Genomic DNA, 19,303 nt, shown 5'->3' with positions numbered 1-19,303 from the left:
TCATCCGTATATATGTATGGAGTACAATGATTTAAAACATTAGTAAAGCCAATAGTGAAAATCAGATGCAGAAGAGGCCCCAAAGTAGAGCCCTGAGGGACACTGGATAAAATTTCAGCGGGGTTGGATCTCATACCATTAAACGCTACAACCTGCTTTTGCTTAGACAAATAACTTTGTATAAAATAAATTGAGTCCAAAGATAAACCAACGTAATGAAGCGTAGCTAACAGAGTGTCGCGGTGAATTCCATCAAACGCCTTGGAAAAATCCAAAAGTACCAAGATCAACACCCGTTTGTTATCAATTGCTCTCAGAACCTCATCCGTAACCCCCAGCAATGCAGTAGAGCTACTAAAACCCTCACGGAACCCAGACTGACAACTGGGCAAAATTCCAAAATCATCAATCGGCCTCAAGTCGCTCAACTCACTAGGATTGGTAGTCTTAGGTATTGGAGTCACCAAGGCACACTTCCAGGCATCAGGGAAAACCGTATGCTCTATAGAACAATTGACAACATGGCACAAGAAGGGTAATAATTGGACAACACAATAAAATCATTTTGGTAGTTCTGCCATCAGCACCAACTGCATTAGACTTTAATCCCCTTAGAATGCTAAGAATTTCCGATTCAGTTGCAAGAGAGAAGGTAAGTTTTTCTGTGACTTGGGGAAGCGAGTCCCAGTAAAACTCGATTAACTCTGCATTCCCAGCCGAGTTAGTCAGTTTTTCCTCGTATTAATCCGTTATAGCGAGGTTTTACTGTAATATCAAATTATATTGACATGTTGCGAGAGGGGGGAGAGGGGAAACGATGGATGAGAATGGTTGTGGGGGTGAGGAGACAAAGGGATGGATGAGGAGATGAGGATTCCGATGGTGTGGAAATGGAGGAACAGGGTAGAGGGTGAAAATAATATTTTAATAATGTAAAGAATTGTAGAATTTTAGACAGATTGTTGTATACAATAAACTCTTAATTGTATTGACATGTTGCATTTTATGTAGGACAAAGTAAATAGGTTCGCCCTGGTTTCTATGGAAATATATTTTTGCATATTACATCTTAAGTGAAATTCACTGTATAAAGTGAAATAAGAAAACAATAATAATTTTTAAGTTTTATGGACACCATTGAATGCTACCTATTTTTTTTATTATTTAGCACCATTTTTATAATCATAACAATTAATAATGCTTGTTGACCAACAACTTGTGTGATGGAACAAAAATAATGATGGAAGCTAAAATAGAAGCAGTATTCTAGCAGTTTATAACCAGTAAGTCACAAAGTGCAAAAGAATTAACTGTATTTCTTCCTGTCATTTTGCATTGCGTTTTTCCACCAGAATATAATAAGTGCTCCACCACTTTTCTGGCTTTATGTTCTCTGTTTTTGATTTCCGTCTGGTCAATACTAATTTTGTCGACAATGCCCAATTATTTAGATTGTTCTAAATACTTTAATTGGGCATCACCGGGAAGTATTCAGTCCTCACAGTGCTTTTTCAAAATAAACTCCATGGCATATGCGTACTGTGTTATAATTGCTTGGTCGTCAGCGAAGCTCAATTTATAATATGTGTTGTTAATCGGAGTACCTTGGCATCAACATAAGTATTTTTTTAAATCTTTTTTATCATTTTCTATTTTGTAACTCCCATTATATTTAACACACGATATTTATTTGGGATACTATTTTTAAAAGGCTTCATAGAAAATAGACTATTTTTAATTTAAACTCCCCATGGGTTTGTTCACCTCATAAGTTGTTTTGTCGGTATTTGAGCCCACAGACAAGAACATCATTCCATCATTCCAGACATTTCTAACTGTACCTGCATAACGTTTTGCTTGTTCAACAAGGAAGCAATAAAAATGTTTAGTGACAAATAGTTCCGGTAAGTAATTGCATCAACACGCTTAAAAATCTCTCTTTAACCAAACAACTAAAATATCAAAGATTAAACTTTAATCTTTATTTCGCCGTCGTAAAAAGTTCAAAGTTATTGCACTGTGAAGTCAGGTTTATTTTTAGAGAATATCGTAAACACATATGGAATTTTAAACACTTTTTCTTTCTTAGAATTTTTTTTATATATTATTTCTAAATAGAATAATATTTATTAATAAATACTAATGAAGCCTTTTAATATTGATTAATCAATGTACGTCCGCAAAACAATTTTGCATACAAAACACCACCCAAAAGATTAAATGAATGAATTAACATCACACCATTAGCTCCCACCGGGTAAATTATGTATGCAACGGCTCAGCTTTGAATACGCAATTGACCGGATTTTCTTTCCATATAAAGGATAAAACTTAAATGGGGTTGTGAAATTCGTAGTCTGGTATTGAATCAACACATGAGTCATCACTATCGATTCGACCGTTCTCTTTCCTTTATTATTGGATACCATCAAAGAAAGTTTTATTCTTTTAGCCAAATCGAAATAAAAATATTTATCTCAGATTATAAACTCACGATTAATTTATAAGATTACATAAACATCAAGACAACCAGACCGATTAATTATTGAGAATTTTTCAATCTGATTAGTTTCCATTCACTGAATTATTCAAGGTTAAATTCATTAGATACTTACCGATTAATTTTTAGAAATGAATTTTTTTTAATAGGAGAAAGGGTTGGAAATAAAAATTTTCATTAAAAGATTTAAATCAAAGGCAGCAACTTTTTAATGCCTAAATCTTTTCACTCAAACAAAAGATGCAAAAAAAATTTGTTATAAATAATAAAAGACTATAGCACTGGGGAAAATAGAGAGAATAAAAAACGTATATAGAACTGATCCAAAAACAAAGTCAGTCTTGATAAGTTAAGTAATGTATTCAATTTACAAAGGAATGTAAAGACTGTACAAAAACATACGCATGTATAATTCGCGAACGATACAGAGTAAAAAATATTATTAAGCGATTTCAGATCAAGTGCGATGTTAAAATGAACCCAAATTAATTTTCATCTACTTCAGCCTCTTGTTCTTCATCGAATTCAGCGTCTTCGTCGGCGGTAGCTTCTTGGTATTGTTGATATTCAGAGACCAGATCGTTCATGTTGGATTCAGCTTCAGTGAATTCCATTTCATCCATACCCTCACCAGTGTACCAATGCAAGAAAGCTTTTCTGCGGAACATAGCGGTGAATTGTTCGGAAATACGTTTGAACAACTCTTGGATGGCAGTGGAGTTACCAATAAACGTCGCGGACATTTTCAATCCTCTTGGTGGGATGTCGCAAACGGCAGTCTTAACATTATTAGGGATCCATTCTACGAAGTAGCTGCTATTTTTGTTTTGAATGTTGAGCATTTGCTCATCAACCTCTTTCATGGACATTCTTCCTCTGAATACGGCGGCGACTGTAAGATATCTTCCGTGTCGTGGATCACAAGCTGCCATCATGTTTTTAGCGTCGAACATTTGTTGGGTAAGTTCAGGTACTGTAAGGGCTCTGTATTGTTGGCTGCCTCTTGAGGTTAATGGTGCAAATCCTGGCATGAAGAAATGAAGACGCGGGAATGGCACCATGTTGACTGCGAGTTTTCTAAGATCGGCGTTTAATTGACCAGGGAAACGTAAACACGTGGTTACGCCAGACATTGTAAGTGATACCAAATGATTCAAGTCTCCATATGTTGGGGTCGTTAATTTCAAAGTTCTAAAGCAGATGTCGTAAAGGGCTTCGTTATCAATGCAATAAGTTTCGTCGGTGTTTTCTACTAGCTGATGTACTGAAAGTGTGGCGTTGTATGGTTCTACTACAGTATCTGAGACTTTTGGAGATGGAACAACTGAGTATGTATTCATAATCCTATCTGGATATTCTTCCCTGATCTTCGAAATCAACAATGTTCCCATCCCAGATCCAGTTCCACCCCCTAATGAGTGTGTAAGTTGGAATCCTTGAAGACAATCACAGGATTCAGCTTCTTTCCTGACTACATCTAATACTGAGTCTACTAATTCAGCACCTTCCGTGTAATGACCTTTAGCCCAATTATTTCCAGCACCAGATTGCCCAAAGACAAAGTTATCTGGGCGGAAAATTTGTCCGAATGGTCCGGACCTAACCGAATCCATAGTTCCTGGTTCCAAATCGACCAGGATCGCACGTGGTACATATTTTCCTCCAGAAGCTTCATTATAATAAACGTTGATTCTTTCTAATTGAAGATCTGAATCTCCATGATAAGCTCCTGTTGGGTCAATGCCATGTTCATCAGAAATAATTTCCCAGAACTATAAAATTAAAAAAAAAAAGAAAACAAATTAAATTAATTTAGAATAGAAATTAAAATGAATAATGTAATTAATTAACCTAATTTCTCGCAACGTTTTTATCTAAAAGGACATCATGCTGTTCACATGCAAATGAATGGATTTAACCATAGCTAAAAATAGCCCAAAAAATAAATTGAAATAATTCCAGTTGCGATAATATTAAGTATTTTAGTAATAATAATTTAAATTGACTAATCAATAATGAGTGGATATAACAATTTAAATTGTGATAAAGGAATTTTGAATGATTGCTTAAATTTTTTGATAAGAATTATATTATTAAATTATTACGAAGGTACTATCAAGAAGTGTTTTGAAAAAGTATTTGACATTTTTGGTGAAGTGTTGCAACTCCCTTCAATTCTAGTTCTTGGTCTAACACTGCACAACTATTAAAACTAGAACATTAAACCTAGAAAGTTTCGGTCTAGGTCTAGTGTTCAGAGATGGATTAATCAGTAGGCACTTGAGGCACACGCCTCAGGACGCTGCACCTACAAAGGCCCAGTTCTGATTTACTTAGATGGTAATATTAGACTTTTTTGGGGCCCACAAAAGGTGTGATCCGGCCCTACTAGTGTTAGTTCCAGTTTTACACTAGCACTGTTACTATGTAGAACTAACCCTATACCTTTGGGTTTAGCTGCACGATTCTAAAGATGGCTAAACCCGAAACTTTCTAGTATTAGGTCTAGTGTTAGTTCTAGTTTTACACTAGCACTGTTACTATGTAGAATTAACACTATCCCTAGAACTAGAATCATTTGGGTTTAGCCGCACGTCTCTAAAGACGGCTAAACCCGAATAATTCTAGTTCTAAGTACAGTGTTAGTTCTAGTTTTACACTTGCACTGTCACTAGAACTAACATTAGACCTAGAACTAGAAACATTTGAGTTTAGCCATACGTCGCTTAAGATGGCTAAACCCGAATGATTCTAGTTCTAGGTTTAGTGTTAGTTCTAGTTTTGCACTAGCACTATAACTAGAACTAACACAAGACCTAGAACTAGAATCATTCGGGTTTAGCCGTCTTGAGAGACGTGCGGCTAAATCCGAATGTTTCTAGTTCTCGGTCAAGTGTTAATTCTAGTTATACACTAGTACTATCACTAAAAGTAATACTACCCCTAGAACTAGAATCATTTGGGTTTAGCCGCACGTCTCTAAAGACGGCTAAACCCGAATAATTCTAGTTCTAAGTACAATGTTAGTTCTAGTTTTGCACTATCACTAGAACTAACACAAGACCTAGAACTAGAATCATTCGGGTTTAGCCGTCTTGAGAGACGTGCGGCTAAATCCGAATGTTTCTAGTTCTAGGTCTAGTGTTAGTTCTAGTTTTACACTAGCACTGTTACTATGTAGAATTAACACTATCTCTAGAACTAGAATCATTTGGGTTTAGCCGCACGTCTCTAAAGACGGCTGAACCCGAATGATTCTGGTTCTAAGTATAGTGTTGGTTCTAGTTTTACACTAGTACTATCACTAAAAGTAACACTATCCCTAGAACTAGAATCATTTGGGTTTAGCCGCACGTCTCTAAAGACGGCTAAACCCGAATGATTCTAGTTCTAAGTACAGTGTTAGTTCTAGTTTTACACTTGCACTGTCACTAGAACTAACATTAGACCTAGTACTAGAAACATTTGAGTTTAGCCATACGTCTCTTAAGATGGCTAAACCCGAATGATTCTAGTTCTAGGTTTAGTGTTAGTTGTAGTTTTGCACTAGCACTATAACTAGAACTAACACAAGACCTAGAACTAGAATCATTCGGGTTTAGCCGTCTTGAGAGACGTGCGGCTAAATCCGAATGTTTCTAGTTCTTGGTCTAGTGTTAGTTCTAGTTATACACTAGTACTATCACTAAAAGTAACACTATTCCTAGAACGAGAATCATTTGGGTTTAGCCGCACGTCTCTAAAGACGGCTAAACCCGAATGATTCTAGTTCTAAGTACAGTGTTAGTTCTAGTTTTACACTTGCACTGTCACTACAACTAACATTAGACCTAGAACTAGAAACATTTGAGTTTAGCCATTCGTCTCTTAAGATGGCTAAACCCGAATGATTCTAGTTCTAGGTCTAGTGTTAGTTGTAGTTTTGCACTAGCACTATAACTAGAACTAACACAAGACCTAGAACTAGAATCATTCGGGTTTAGCCGTCTTGAGAGACGTGCGGCTAAATCCGAATGTTTTTAGTTCTTGGTCTAGTGTTACTTCTAGTTATACACTAGTACTATCACTAAAAGTAACACTATTCCTAGAACGAGAATCATTTGGGTTTAGCCGCACGTCTCTAAAGACGGCTAAACCCGAATGATTCTAGTTCTAAGTACAGTGTTAGTTCTAATTTTACACTTGCACTGTCACTACAACTAACATTAGACCTAGAACTAGAAACATTTGGGTTTAGCCATACGTCTCTTAAGACGGCTAAACCCGAATGATTCTAGTTCTAGGTCTAGTGTTAGTTCTAGTTTTGCACTATCACTAGAACTAACACAAGACCTAGAACTAGAATCATTCGGGTTTAGCCTACTTGAAAGAAGTCCTTTCAAGTTCTAGGTCTAGTGTTAGTTCTAATTATACACTAGCACTATCACTAAAACTAACACAAGATCTAGAATCATTCGGATTTAGCAGTCTTGAAAGACAGGCGGCTAAACCCGAATGTTTCTAGTGTTAGTTCTACTTTTGCACTGCAAGTGCTAATTCTATTTTAAAAATATACAAATTTAAGAAAATTGATGCATTTTTGTTAACAAGTGTTCACTTCAAACATGGCATCCAAAACGTCAACCATTTTTTCAAAACACACAGCTTAACCCAAAAAGTTTTAGTTCTAGCTCTACAGTTGATTCTAGTGATAGTGCTAGTATTGTTCTAGTTTTAATCCATTATATAATCAACTTTGCAATAATATTAACGATATTGTTATTAAAAGAAAAAGAGAAATTTGAAATTTTTCATTAAAGTTATGCAAATGAGTAGCGGTAAAATTCGCAAAGATCTGAGTTGGCCTCGAAGCCTGTGCATCTCCGTGCATTGAACTTAAAGTTCACGGTACAGAGCTTTCCCAAGCGTAACGAAGTTCGCAATCGACCCCATTGGGTGCGGTCTTCTCACCAGACCGAGGTTCGCGATCGATTTTGCATCACCCTCTTGGTAACATCTCTTAAAACAATTTCTTTTCAGGCGAAATCAAAAAATATTAAAAAAGAAAGTATAAAACAAAAAAAAATTCAACTGTTTTAATTCAAATTTAATTTGAATGTAACGGTTTTTTTATGACACATCTTTAGTTTAATTATAACTCGATTCGACTTCATTACAATGTTTATAAATAAACGTGATTATATCTTATCTAATATGTTATTCTTTCAGTTATCATTTTTTTGTTATCAAAGTAATAAAGGTGATGAGGTAGGAAGAACAAAATGGCCGGCCCCACGCCGACTACCGGTAAATGAAATTATCGACCGTAAAAAATGAAGTTGAAAAAAATTTGGTAAGAAAATTTCAACTTACTTTAGCTCCAATCTGGTTTCCGCATTGACCGGCTTGAATGTGTACGATTTCCCTCATTTTTCTGGATTAAAAATTTGCTTTTGGACTTGATTGTAGAAAAACACTAACGTCTTGCACGCAGTGACCAAATCTGAAATGAATCGGGTCGGCGACGAACTGAATTTATAGGGTACCCCACTGCCCAGAAAAGACCGTTGCACACCCAACCAAAATGTTCAGAAGAGGCGGTTACCGGCGCGCTCCTTTTTAATAATCGAATTCGCCCTCTGCAGTTCCGCCTGCTTTTTTAATAATACTAACACCAACAAAAATAGTTTTCGATCGAAATAATTATTTATTAAAGATTAAAGTAATTCAAAAATTTCCAAAAGCCTTTTTTAACATTCAAGAAGAAATTGTGCAGGTGTAACGGACTTCCGTATTCCTACTGGGCATTGATCGATACCCTCTATGCGGATATTACTCATTCTTAATTCTTAACATCATCTTCCCAATATAATTATGGACAATCAAAAATAATGTTTAGATGATAAGAATTTTAATTGATTAATAACAATATTACGTTATCAACTTTATTGATTTGTTATGCTGCTAAAAAGAATAATCATAAAATTTTGATATCCATTATCATTAATATTGTTGATGATTCAACTAAGATTATGGTACATATAAATAGTGCAAATATAATAAAAGTATTATTTGTTTCTTCGCCCACTAACAATAGGCGGGTATTGGGAAGTTTTAGAGGGCTAAATTAGGCAGGAAAAAACCATATGGTGACTGAACACAAAATTATCAGCTGTTCCAACACCTGGTGTTCGTGATCTAATCGTTAAAAAAAATTTCGTAAATTCATTTAAAAATTAAATTAAACTTTATCATATTATTAGATATTATTGGATTTTTAATTTGGTATTCTATAATTATCCTATTTGTTCTATTTTGTTCCAAAATGGAACGTTGCCTTCAAAAACCGTTACATTTATAGAAGAAAAAAATATTGCCAATGTTTATAAAATACCCCCAAAAATTTTATGAGTACTTTGAATTGTTAAGCATTGATGCCCAATAACATGAGACTCCTTCCAGATGCTAAAGTCTTCTTTGCTTAGAAGTTTAAACTTGATAAAAAAACAGATTAAATATTATACCCATTTTTATTAATGATTAATGAAGTTAATGCTTATATGGTAAACATGATCGTAAGAGAGAACGAAATAAGTAAAGCGAAACAACAAAAAGCTCCAGGCCCTGGAGACATTCAATTCAAGTTCATCAAACACAGCCCAGAAGTAGTGAAGGAAGCCTTAGCAGGGATTTTCACAGAATACCTGCAAGGGGGGAACATGCATACCAGACAAGTGCACTAAGTATAAAAACTAAGTAGTTTTAGGAATAGTGGATCATGCATGGACACATATTCTGTTTGAGACAATTAGTAGAACAACACTATGCCAGGAATTGGAAAACAAATTTAGTCTTCTTTTTGTAGTGTTAGACAACACAAACATAAAATGATTCCGATAAATGTACTGGACCAATAACATGAGGCTCCTTCGAGATGCCAAAGACTTCTTCCCGGAGAAAGATATTGCCCGGAGAAGACAATATCTTTCCTGCTTTGCTACAGCAAGGAAGGTCACTGTTGTTGCCTATTTTGGTAAAAATCTTCAGAGCAAGTGTCGCCTGGAAACATCTACCGGCAGAATGGACTAATAAGTTCGGTCCCTACTCCTAATGCCTTTCGATCCATCAGCCTAACGTCATTTCTGTTGAAAACCCTAGAAAAAGTTCTAGAACGTTCCGTACGGTGCCATTGGTTTCTGGTCCACTGAGTCGCCACCAGTGTGCTTATCAACCGGGAAAATCAGCAAAATTGGCTGTACACAACTTAGTTGGAACGCTGCAGGATAAAGAAATCTTGGTTTGTGCGTTTCTGGATATAGAAGGAGCGTTCAATAACGCAATACCATAATCTCTTGAAAGAGCTGCTCTTGACACGGGAGTGGAAGCAACTATAACGGGTTGGATCCGCAATATGCTTGATAGTAGAATAGTTTCTACATCACTCCACGGTGATACGATACGCTCCAGGCCGGGAGATGGCTTCCCGCAGGGAGGGGTATTATCTCCCCTGCTTTGGCCCCTCCTGGTTGACGATCTAATTGCGATAGTTGAAGCCATTGTTGTAGAAATACAAGCTTATGCTGATGTAACACTATAACATTATTGTTATAGTTAAAGGAACCTGTATGTCGAGGATATCTAAAGTCCTCCAGGTGACCCTAGATACCATTTGCGCTTGGTGTAAGGGAGAGAACCTCTCGATAATCTAGGAGTAATCCTAGACAAAACCCTGTCATGGAATGGACATTTGCAGGAAGTTTTGCATAAAGCTAGACTATCCTTGTGGACTTGTCGCAATCTTTGTGGAAAAAATTGCTCCTGAAAGACTTTACTGGCTCTATATGACTGTGGTTAGACCTATGATCACATACGGAGCAGCAGCCTGGCATAGGAATGTCCGACAGACTTCAGCTATCAGTAAACTTTCACGAATTCAACGAGTAGCTGGCAATCTCTGATGCGATAAGCACAACGTCAACTCTAGCAATGGAGGTTCTGCTTGGTCTATCTAGTCTGCATTTGCATATAGAGAAAGTGGCTAGAACAACCATTTACAGATTTAAGCAATATGCTCAAAACTGTTCCGACATGTCCTACCAATGGGCTGCGGAAGACATTATAAGCACTGATACTGTGCTATCAATGCCGTCAAATTTGGCGGAATCACTATCAGTGATTAATGTTCGATACCAGATTGTACTGCTTGAGCGGCAGTCCTGGATTGAAAATGAAAATTCTCTGGTTCAGGCAGACAATTGCTTGTTCACAGATGGATCAAAAACGTCTGAAGGGGTCGGACCAGGAGTATACTGCCAGACACCTCGAATTAAGCAAGCTTGCTTAATATACTTAATATACATATAATAGCCTGGGTACGTACTGTACTGTATTCCAGGCCGAAGTATTTGCTATTGACATGGATGCTAAAATCCTTCTTGAAAGAGGGGTGAAGAACATGACAATACGAATTTTCTCAGACTCTCCAGGCGCTGCAAGCCGTGATAACGGTGTCCTCTCTGGTTAAATATTGTAAGAGAACATTAAACACACTGAGTTAACTGAGTTGTGATAACAGAGTTTCTCTGATCTGGGTCCCAGGTCACTCTGGGGTTGTTGGCAATGAAGCGGCAGATAAGCTAGCACGAGAGGGCAGCGCCGAAGCGTTTGTGGGGCAGGAACCAGCAGTTGGTGTATAGGATTGCCAAATATAGGATTCGACTGTGGGCTGAAGAGAGACTTCGCCTACTGTGAACCAGTTATCCTGGAATGAGACATGCTAAGGTGTTTATTAACATCGCAACTGTCAAACCCGGGAATATTTTAGGACTTGTCCGTAGTAGCATAAAAGGGTTTTTACTGGGCACTGCCGATTAAAAGCACACCTCAACTTGTTGGGTTTAGCCGACGATGTTGAATGCCGACTATGTGTGGATAAAGCAGAGACGGTTGAGCATGTTTTATGCCACTGCCCTGCCATTAACCGTATCAGATTCTCGATTTTTGGGTCGCAGTTTATCTCCTCAAAGGATGAATGAACTTTCATCGGGCAAGGTATTAATGTTCGTTAAGAACATTGGACAAATGATTGTGAAATTTTGGGTACAATAGATCCTTAGGGTCGCAGTGCAAGGTTGGGTGGTCCGCCTACCCTATATGTATTCCGTGTAATGTAATGTAATGTAAAGCTACTTACTATTAAATTCCCAATTAAATATCAGAGGAAGAAAAAGTACGAAACGATTACACTTGGGTTCTAAATCAGCTTAAACGTCATAAGCTTGGACGTCATGTCCAGAACAAATATTTAATCAAACGACAAGGTAGCAAAGTATCTGCAAAAGTCTTTCTAATGATGAATGGATGTTGTCCTTTCTGCTTATTAACCTTTTTGATCAAAGCCACGCTACCTACTATGACAAGATTTTCCAAATCCAAACAAGAAAACACCATGTCACACAGGAAAGCAGGGTTTCCACGCACAGCCACGAACGGAATAGGAATCGGAAAAAAACCTTCGAAGGAAAAACGAGCAGTCTTAAATACATAGACTCTTCAACTCCATAAGAAGCCTATGAAAGCTATCATCAACTACTATCCATGAAACTATCATCATCGCCATCAAGGATCAAGGTGCAACTTTATATGGATGGGTGCCATAAAGCAAAGAACCCCAACCTGATACAGTTATTTAAGCGAATCTACAAAACATCTTGCTAATCTTGACTAAAACTAAATTCTAACTCTGGTTCTTAACTCTGTTCCAGAAAGAATTCTATTTTTCCTACTTTTCTGTGTGAAGAATGATTCACCCGATGCAGGAGAGTACTCGATTACCAGCGGAATTGATGGATCACCTGAGTCTGAAGGTGCTATAGGATCCTTCACCAATGTTTTTCTCAATCAAGAAAGAGAAAATGAAGGTTTCTCCAACCATTCATATAAATAATGATTTCTATATATTTTATTTGTTTCTATATCTATTTATTAGATCGTTTCAGATCGATGATTAACAAAATGTTTCAGTCCCGCCCAGTCTGAGTCGGTCAAATCGCCTTCAATTTGTAACTAATTTAATTAGAGAATTGTCGTCGCAGCCGACCGACTCCAATTTGAACACAGAAAAAGGTATATAAAAGCTGACGTCACTTTTCCCAAAACGAACTACATCGGAGGTTCATTGATTGAAATATAAAAACACGTAGGATGGGATATAGAGTGGCCTTCAAGGTCTATTGTTTGTTCCCCATGGCCCATTAGAAGTGGGCGACGTGCTGTCTTAACAAATAATAAAATAACTTCTCGTGAAATATCGATTTAAAAACTTATTCTTCCTACACGGTAATTTTTTTCCATTTACACGCTGTAATGAAAAAATTAAAATTCAATTGAAGTTTTTCGAGGAATTCTTTATTTATCCGAACAATCGACGGAAGGAGTAAAACTCATAGAAGAAGTGAAAGCACATTAAAACGATTGTAACCAAGAGCGGAATAAAAATCGACGTTTGTTTTGCTTATTCCCATGAAGAACTTAACCTCATTTCGCGAAACCGTCATCGTCTCCAATGATAACAATCGCAACACCTTAGGCCAAAAAAGAATTTTACTACTATAAATTGGAACTGCTATACAGCTTTACATTGTAATGGTGTAATTGATCAAAGTTGCTAGAGATCTCGTGTTCGATCGCAAGTTTAGATAAAGACCTAAGTGTGGGATACGGTGGGATTCGCTCTTTGGCAAGAAACAGGTTGCCCACACTGATGACGTCACTAATGTCCAATGGCGACAAGTAGCCTAACCTAGCATTAATTAATATTAATAATACACTCTCGGTCATATCATGAATAAACTGTCTATTTTTAACAGTAAAATTGCGGTTATTGCCTAAATTGTTTGTGCTTATTCACTTTAAACACGTTTTTTATTAGCACTGCATTCGTAAAATGATGATGTAATTTTGTCCACCAATCTTTTTTTAAATGATTACAAGATTATTTAAGATTTCATAGTTCATTAAACCATTTCTGAATAAATTATTTACTTTTTAATTGAACGATTTAATGCTGAAATTAAAGATGATTTTAATTTATAGCACTATCACTAGAACTAACACTAGACCTAGAACTAGAAACATTCGGATTTAGCAGCACGTCTCTCAAGACGGCTAGCACTAGCACTATTACTATGTAGAACTAACACTATACCTAGAACTAGAATCATTTGGGTTTATCATTTGAGCCGCACGTCTCTCAAGACGGCTAAACCCAAATGATTCTAGTTCTAGGTCTTGTGTTAGTTCTAGTGATAGTGCTGGTGTAAAACTAGAACTAACACTAGACCGAGAACTAGAAACATTCGGATTTAGCCGCACGTCTCTCAAGATGGCTAAACCTGAAGGATTCTAGTTGTAGGTCTTTTGTTAGTTCTAGTGATAGTATTAGTGCAAAACTAGAACTAACCCTAGACCTAGAACTAGAATCATTTGGGTTTAGCCGCACGTCTCTAAAGACGGCTAAATCCAAATGATTCTAGTTCTAGGTCTTGTGTTAGTTCTAGTGATAGTGCTAGTGTAAAACTAGAACTAACACTAGACCGAGAACTAGAATCATTTGGGTTTAGCCGCACGTCTCTCAAGACGGCTAAACCCAAATGATTCTAGTTCTATGTCTTGTGTTAGTTCTAGTTATAGTGCTGGTGCAAAACTAGAACTAACACTAGACCTAGAACTAGAATCATTTGGGTTTAGCCGCACGTCTCTAAAGACGGCTAAACCCAAATGATTCTAGTTCTAGATCTTGTGTTAGTTCTAGTGATAGTGCTAGTGTAAAACTAGAACTAACACTAGACCGAGAACTAGAATCATTTGGGTTTAGCCGCACGTCTCTCAAGACGGCTAAACCCAAATGATTCTAATTCTAGGTCTTGTGTTAGTTCTAGTTATAGTGCTAGTGCAAAACTAGAACTAACACTAGACCTAGAACTAGAATCATTTGGGTTTAGCCGCACGTCTCTAAAGACGGCTAAACCCAAATGATTCTAGTTCTAGGTCTTGTGTTAGTTCTAGTGACAGTGCTAGTGCAAAACTAGAACTAACACTAGACCTAGAACTAGAATTATTTGGGTTTAGCCGCACGTCTCTAAAGACGGCTAAACCCAAATGATTCTAGTTCTAGGTCTTGTGTTAGTTCTAGTGATAGTGCTAGTGTAAAACTAGAACTAACACTAGACCGAGAACTAGAATCATTTGGGTTTAGCCGCACGTCTCTAAAGACGGCTAAATCCAAATGATTCTAGTTCTAGGTCTTGTGTTAGTTCTAGTGATAGTGCTAGTGTAAAACTAGAACTAACACTAGACCGAGAACTAGAATCATTTGGGTTTAGCCGCACGTCTCTCAAGACGGCTAAATCCAAATGATTCTAGTTCTAGGTCTTGTGTTCGTTCTAGTGATAGTGCTAGTGTAAAACTAGAACTAACACTAGACCGAGAACTAGAATCATTTGGGTTTAGCCGCACGTCTCTCAAGACGGCTAAACCCAAATGATTCTAATTCTAGGTCTTGTGTTAGTTCTAGTTATAGTGCTAGTGCAAAACTAGAACTAACACTAGACCTAGAACTAGAATCATTTGGGTTTAGCCGCACGTCTCTAAAGACGGCTAAACCCAAATGATTCTAGTTCTAGGTCTTGTGTTAGTTCTAGTGACAGTGCTAGTGCAAAACTAGAACTAACACTAGACCTAGAACTAGAATTATTTGGGTTTAGCCGCACGTCTCTAAAGACGGCTAAACCCAAATGATTCTAGTTCTAGGTCTTGTGTTAGTTCTAGTGATAGTGCTAGTGTAAAACTAGAACTAACACTAGACCGAGAACTAGAATCATTTGGGTTTAGCCGCACGTCTCTAAAGACGGCTAAATCCAAATGATTCTAGTTCTAGGTCTTGTGTTAGTTCTAGTGATAGTGCTAGTGTAAAATTAGAACTAACACTAGACCGAGAACTAGAATCATTTGGGTTTAGCCGCACGTCTCTAAAGACGGCTAAACCCAAATGATTCTAGTTCTAGGTCTTGTGTTAGTTCTGGTGTTAGTTCTAGTTTTAGTGCAATAAAAATATGCAACATAGTGATATCTGATACGAACTAGCGCTACTTACCACTGTCAGTAGTACTAACATTAGACCAAAAACTAGAAACATTTAGGTTTAGCAGTCTTAAGAAACGCACGGCTAAACGGAATGTTTCTAGTTCCAGGTCTAGTGTTTGTCCTAATACTAGTCTAATTTTATTTGTTATTCTATAATGTATATTTTTATTAAGTTATAACGATAAGGGATAAAGTAACTAGGTACACTCTGGTTTCTATCGAAATAGGTATATTATTGTATATTGCATCTTAAGTGAAATTCGCTGTATATATTAATAGGAAATAATCAAAACTGGCTTATGATTTATTTACTCTTTTATTTTTATTGCGAATACAAAAATTACATGTTTCGACACTCAATGATAAGCCAGAAATAAATTTATATGTCTCATATCAAATATGCAATTAATGTTGCAATTAAGTACAAATTAACTGTAATCTAAGTAACTTAGCGCGATTTCATATACTTAGTAGAGAAATCAAAAAGGAGAAACTATAAACGATGGTCATCAGCATCATTGTGGTTTCTTCATTAGGACAATATAAGAGGACAAATGCTTGTTTGTTGCGGTTCTTTCTCTTTCTTGGGAATCAGAGACATAACTGTAAGAGTACGGCACGTGTAATCAAACCGTGAAAAAATACCAACCCGCATAAGGTGCAAGTATTTCTCCCGCACTTTCGAAGAGCCTCGGCGAAGTGATGTGGCAACAACGGTCTGTTTTTTTTGTCGACGGGAAATATCTACGACTATGACAGCACGTCTGACTGGACAGTTAATCGTCAGTTATGCATATCCAACTCGTTTTAAAATGCAATTAAGATTGTGTACATTGGTGGGATGGGTGTGGAAAAATCAATGACCCCAATTGTGCGATTATAAATGAGTATATCACATACTGTTATAAGGAATGTTAAATGCTTACAGTCTATCTATAAAAAATAATTATGTAAAATCTTTTTGATTCAAAACAACATTTTTTTATAATATTTTTATTACATTGTTATGGTTGTATACATGACTTTTTGAGACTTTCTCTGATTACTAAAGAAAGCTGTCGGCAGGAATTCCTGCATATACAGAGTCATCTGGTTAAATTATTTTTTTTAATATTTAAAATGTTACAGTATTATATGACTAATAATTTTTTAATAACAATTTTATAAAGGGATATTTTTCCTTATTATTATTCTTTAGGTTAAACGATAAATCATTAAAATCAGAATTCGTTTCATCTAGCAGAGAGGTCGCTTTCACCGACTCAGACGTGTTATATCATCGCAGGTACCCTGGATCTGTGCCAAGGATCGGGTTACAGAAATTTCTCGTCTCGTATGCAGCAGAACACCAAAAAGCAAGTATGGGCCGATTTTTCAATTCTCAATACTCTTCGAACTTTGTCCGTCACGCCTTTTAGTACCAAACATAGTAATAAAATATTATTATTTCTCGAACGAGGTGTGTCAATGTACTCCACGACCCAAATTGTATTAGTTATACGTGCTTAATCAATACGGGAAGCTCAAATGGAAATGTATTGACTCTTGGGAGGGTGAATAATCCACACAGCAAAGGGCTTAGTCATGGTTTGTTTCTATCGTGAGGGTCTTATCGGGACGTTTTAATGGGAATTAATGACCTTTCGTGCAAAATAAGCTTATTCTTCGATGGCCTAACATTTTCAACTGCTATTTATATCGAAAGATCGTATCCTCAAAATTTAGCATAACACCATAACTAGAGAGGGTTTGAATGTATATCTTAAAGGTCAATGATTTTCGATTTTTTTTTTAAATGGAAACTTTAATTTACAATAAACTAACTGCAAATTTTTTAAATTTTTACTATAATTTAAGTATAATACATAATTTATTTAATGATAGTGGTTGATAACCTCTATTTTAGGTTACTTAAAAAGAAAAAAGACCAAATAGTGTTTGATCGATACATTTAAATTGTTGATTAATTATTAATGTTTCATTCGTGTGCGTTTTGTTGGTTGTTTTGTCAATAAAAAGTCGAAATGTATTTGTTGTGGGCGTTGTCGTGAGTCACCATCGTCGCTGCGTTGGTGATGTAATCCATAGGGGGAAGTATCTCCTCTTCTTTCTACAATTTGGAACTTTCGAAGTTTTATACAAGAGCGATCGATAGAGCCCCTACTGTCTAGTTTCTCATGAAGTCTAGACGAAATCAATTACGAGAATTAAAAAAAATAGGAATATAGAATGTTTTAAAAGTACATTAAACAATAAATTAAAATTATATTATATCAAAACATCTTCGTTTGAAAAAATTGCCAAATTTATAAATCAAAATGTATAGGAAATTTTGAAAAAATCATATCGGCTGTGATTTTAAGAATCATGATGTGATATGTATGTTAAATTAAAGCATAAAGATTCTAGTTTATGATATGATAGAAAAACTATAAGATAATATTATTGAAATTTCCAAGAAAAAATTATTGAAGAAGAAATTGACAAATTTATAAATCAAAATTAATACGAAATTTTGAAGAGATCATATCGACTGTAATTTTAAAAATCATGATATGATATGTATGTTAAGTTAAAGCTTAAAGATTCTAGTTTATGATATGATAGAAAAACTATAAGATAATATCATTGAAATTTCCAGGAAAAAATTGTTGAAGAGGAAATTGCCAAATTTGTATATCAAAATTAATACATAATTTTGAAAAAATCATATTAACTGTAATTTTACGAATCATGATATGATATGCATGTTAAATTAAAGCTTAAAGATTCTAGTTTATGATATGATATAAAAACTATAAGATAATATTATTGAAATTTCCAAGAAAAAATTATTGACGAAGAAATTGCCAAATTTATAAATCAAAATTAATACGAAATTTTGAAAAGATCATATTGACTGTAATTTTAAGAATCATGATATGATATGTATATTAAATTAAAGCTTAAAGAGTCTAGTTTATGATATGATAGAAAAACTATATGATAATATTATTAAAATTTCCAGGAAAAAATAATTGAAGAAGAAATTGCCAAATTTATTAATCAAAGTAAATACGAAATTTTGAAAAGATCATATTGACTGTATTTTTAAGAATCATGATATGATATGTATGTTAAATTAAAACTTAAAGATTCTAGTTTATGATATGATAGATAAACTATATGATAATATTATTGAAATTTCCAGAAAAAAATAATTGAAGAAGAAATTGTCAAATTTATAAATCAAAATGAATACGAAATTTTAAAAAGATCATATTGACTGTAATTTTAAGAATTATGATATGATATGTATGTTAAATTAAAGCTTAAAGATTCTAGTTTATGATATGACATAAAAACTATAAGATAATATTATTGAAATTTCCAAGAAAAAATTATTGACGAAGAAATTGCCAAATTTATAAATCAAAATTAATACGAAATTTTGAAAAGATCATATTGACTGTAATTTAAAGAATCATGATATGATATGTATATCAAATTAAAGCTTAAAGATTCTAGTTTATGATATGATAGATAAACTATATGATAATATTATTGAAATTTGCAGGAAAAAATGATTGAAGTAGAAATTGCCAAATTTATAAATCAAAATTAATACGAGATTTTTAAAAGATCATATTGACTGTATTTTTAAGAATCATGATATGATATGTATGTTAAATTAAAACTTAA

At 35.2% G+C, this 19,303-nt stretch overlaps 1 protein-coding gene across 1 annotated transcript; it reads right to left on the bottom strand.

Moving 5' to 3' along the window:
- Positions 1 to 2,691: 2,691 nt before the first annotated feature.
- On the bottom strand, positions 2,692 to 7,984 carry LOC111424433 (tubulin beta-1 chain). Its single transcript, XM_023057956.2, has 2 exons — positions 7,853 to 7,984; positions 2,692 to 4,272 (listed from the first exon to the last, which is right to left on the bottom strand). The coding sequence occupies exons 1-2, from the start codon at positions 7,907 to 7,909 to the stop codon at positions 2,986 to 2,988; spliced, it is 1,344 nt and encodes a 447-aa protein (XP_022913724.1). The 5' UTR covers positions 7,910 to 7,984; the 3' UTR covers positions 2,692 to 2,985.
- Positions 7,985 to 19,303: the final 11,319 nt, after the last annotated feature.

The sequence above is a fragment of the Onthophagus taurus genome, chromosome 7, assembly GCF_036711975.1.
Source record: "Onthophagus taurus isolate NC chromosome 7, IU_Otau_3.0, whole genome shotgun sequence".
Lineage (NCBI taxonomy): Eukaryota > Metazoa > Arthropoda > Insecta > Coleoptera > Scarabaeidae > Onthophagus > Onthophagus taurus.
This window is presented reverse-complemented; position numbering and strand designations above follow the sequence as displayed.

What these genes read in the sequence shown, in the direction of transcription:
- LOC111424433 (XM_023057956.2), bottom strand. Translation starts at nt 7,909, where the DNA reads ATGAGGGAAATCGTACACATTCAAGCCGGTCAATGCGGAAACCAGATT. An exon ending in GAAACCAGATTGGAGCTAAA is followed by an intron (nt 4,273 to 7,852) that starts GTAAGTTGAAAT and finishes TTAATTTTATAG; the next exon opens with TTCTGGGAAATTATTTCTGA.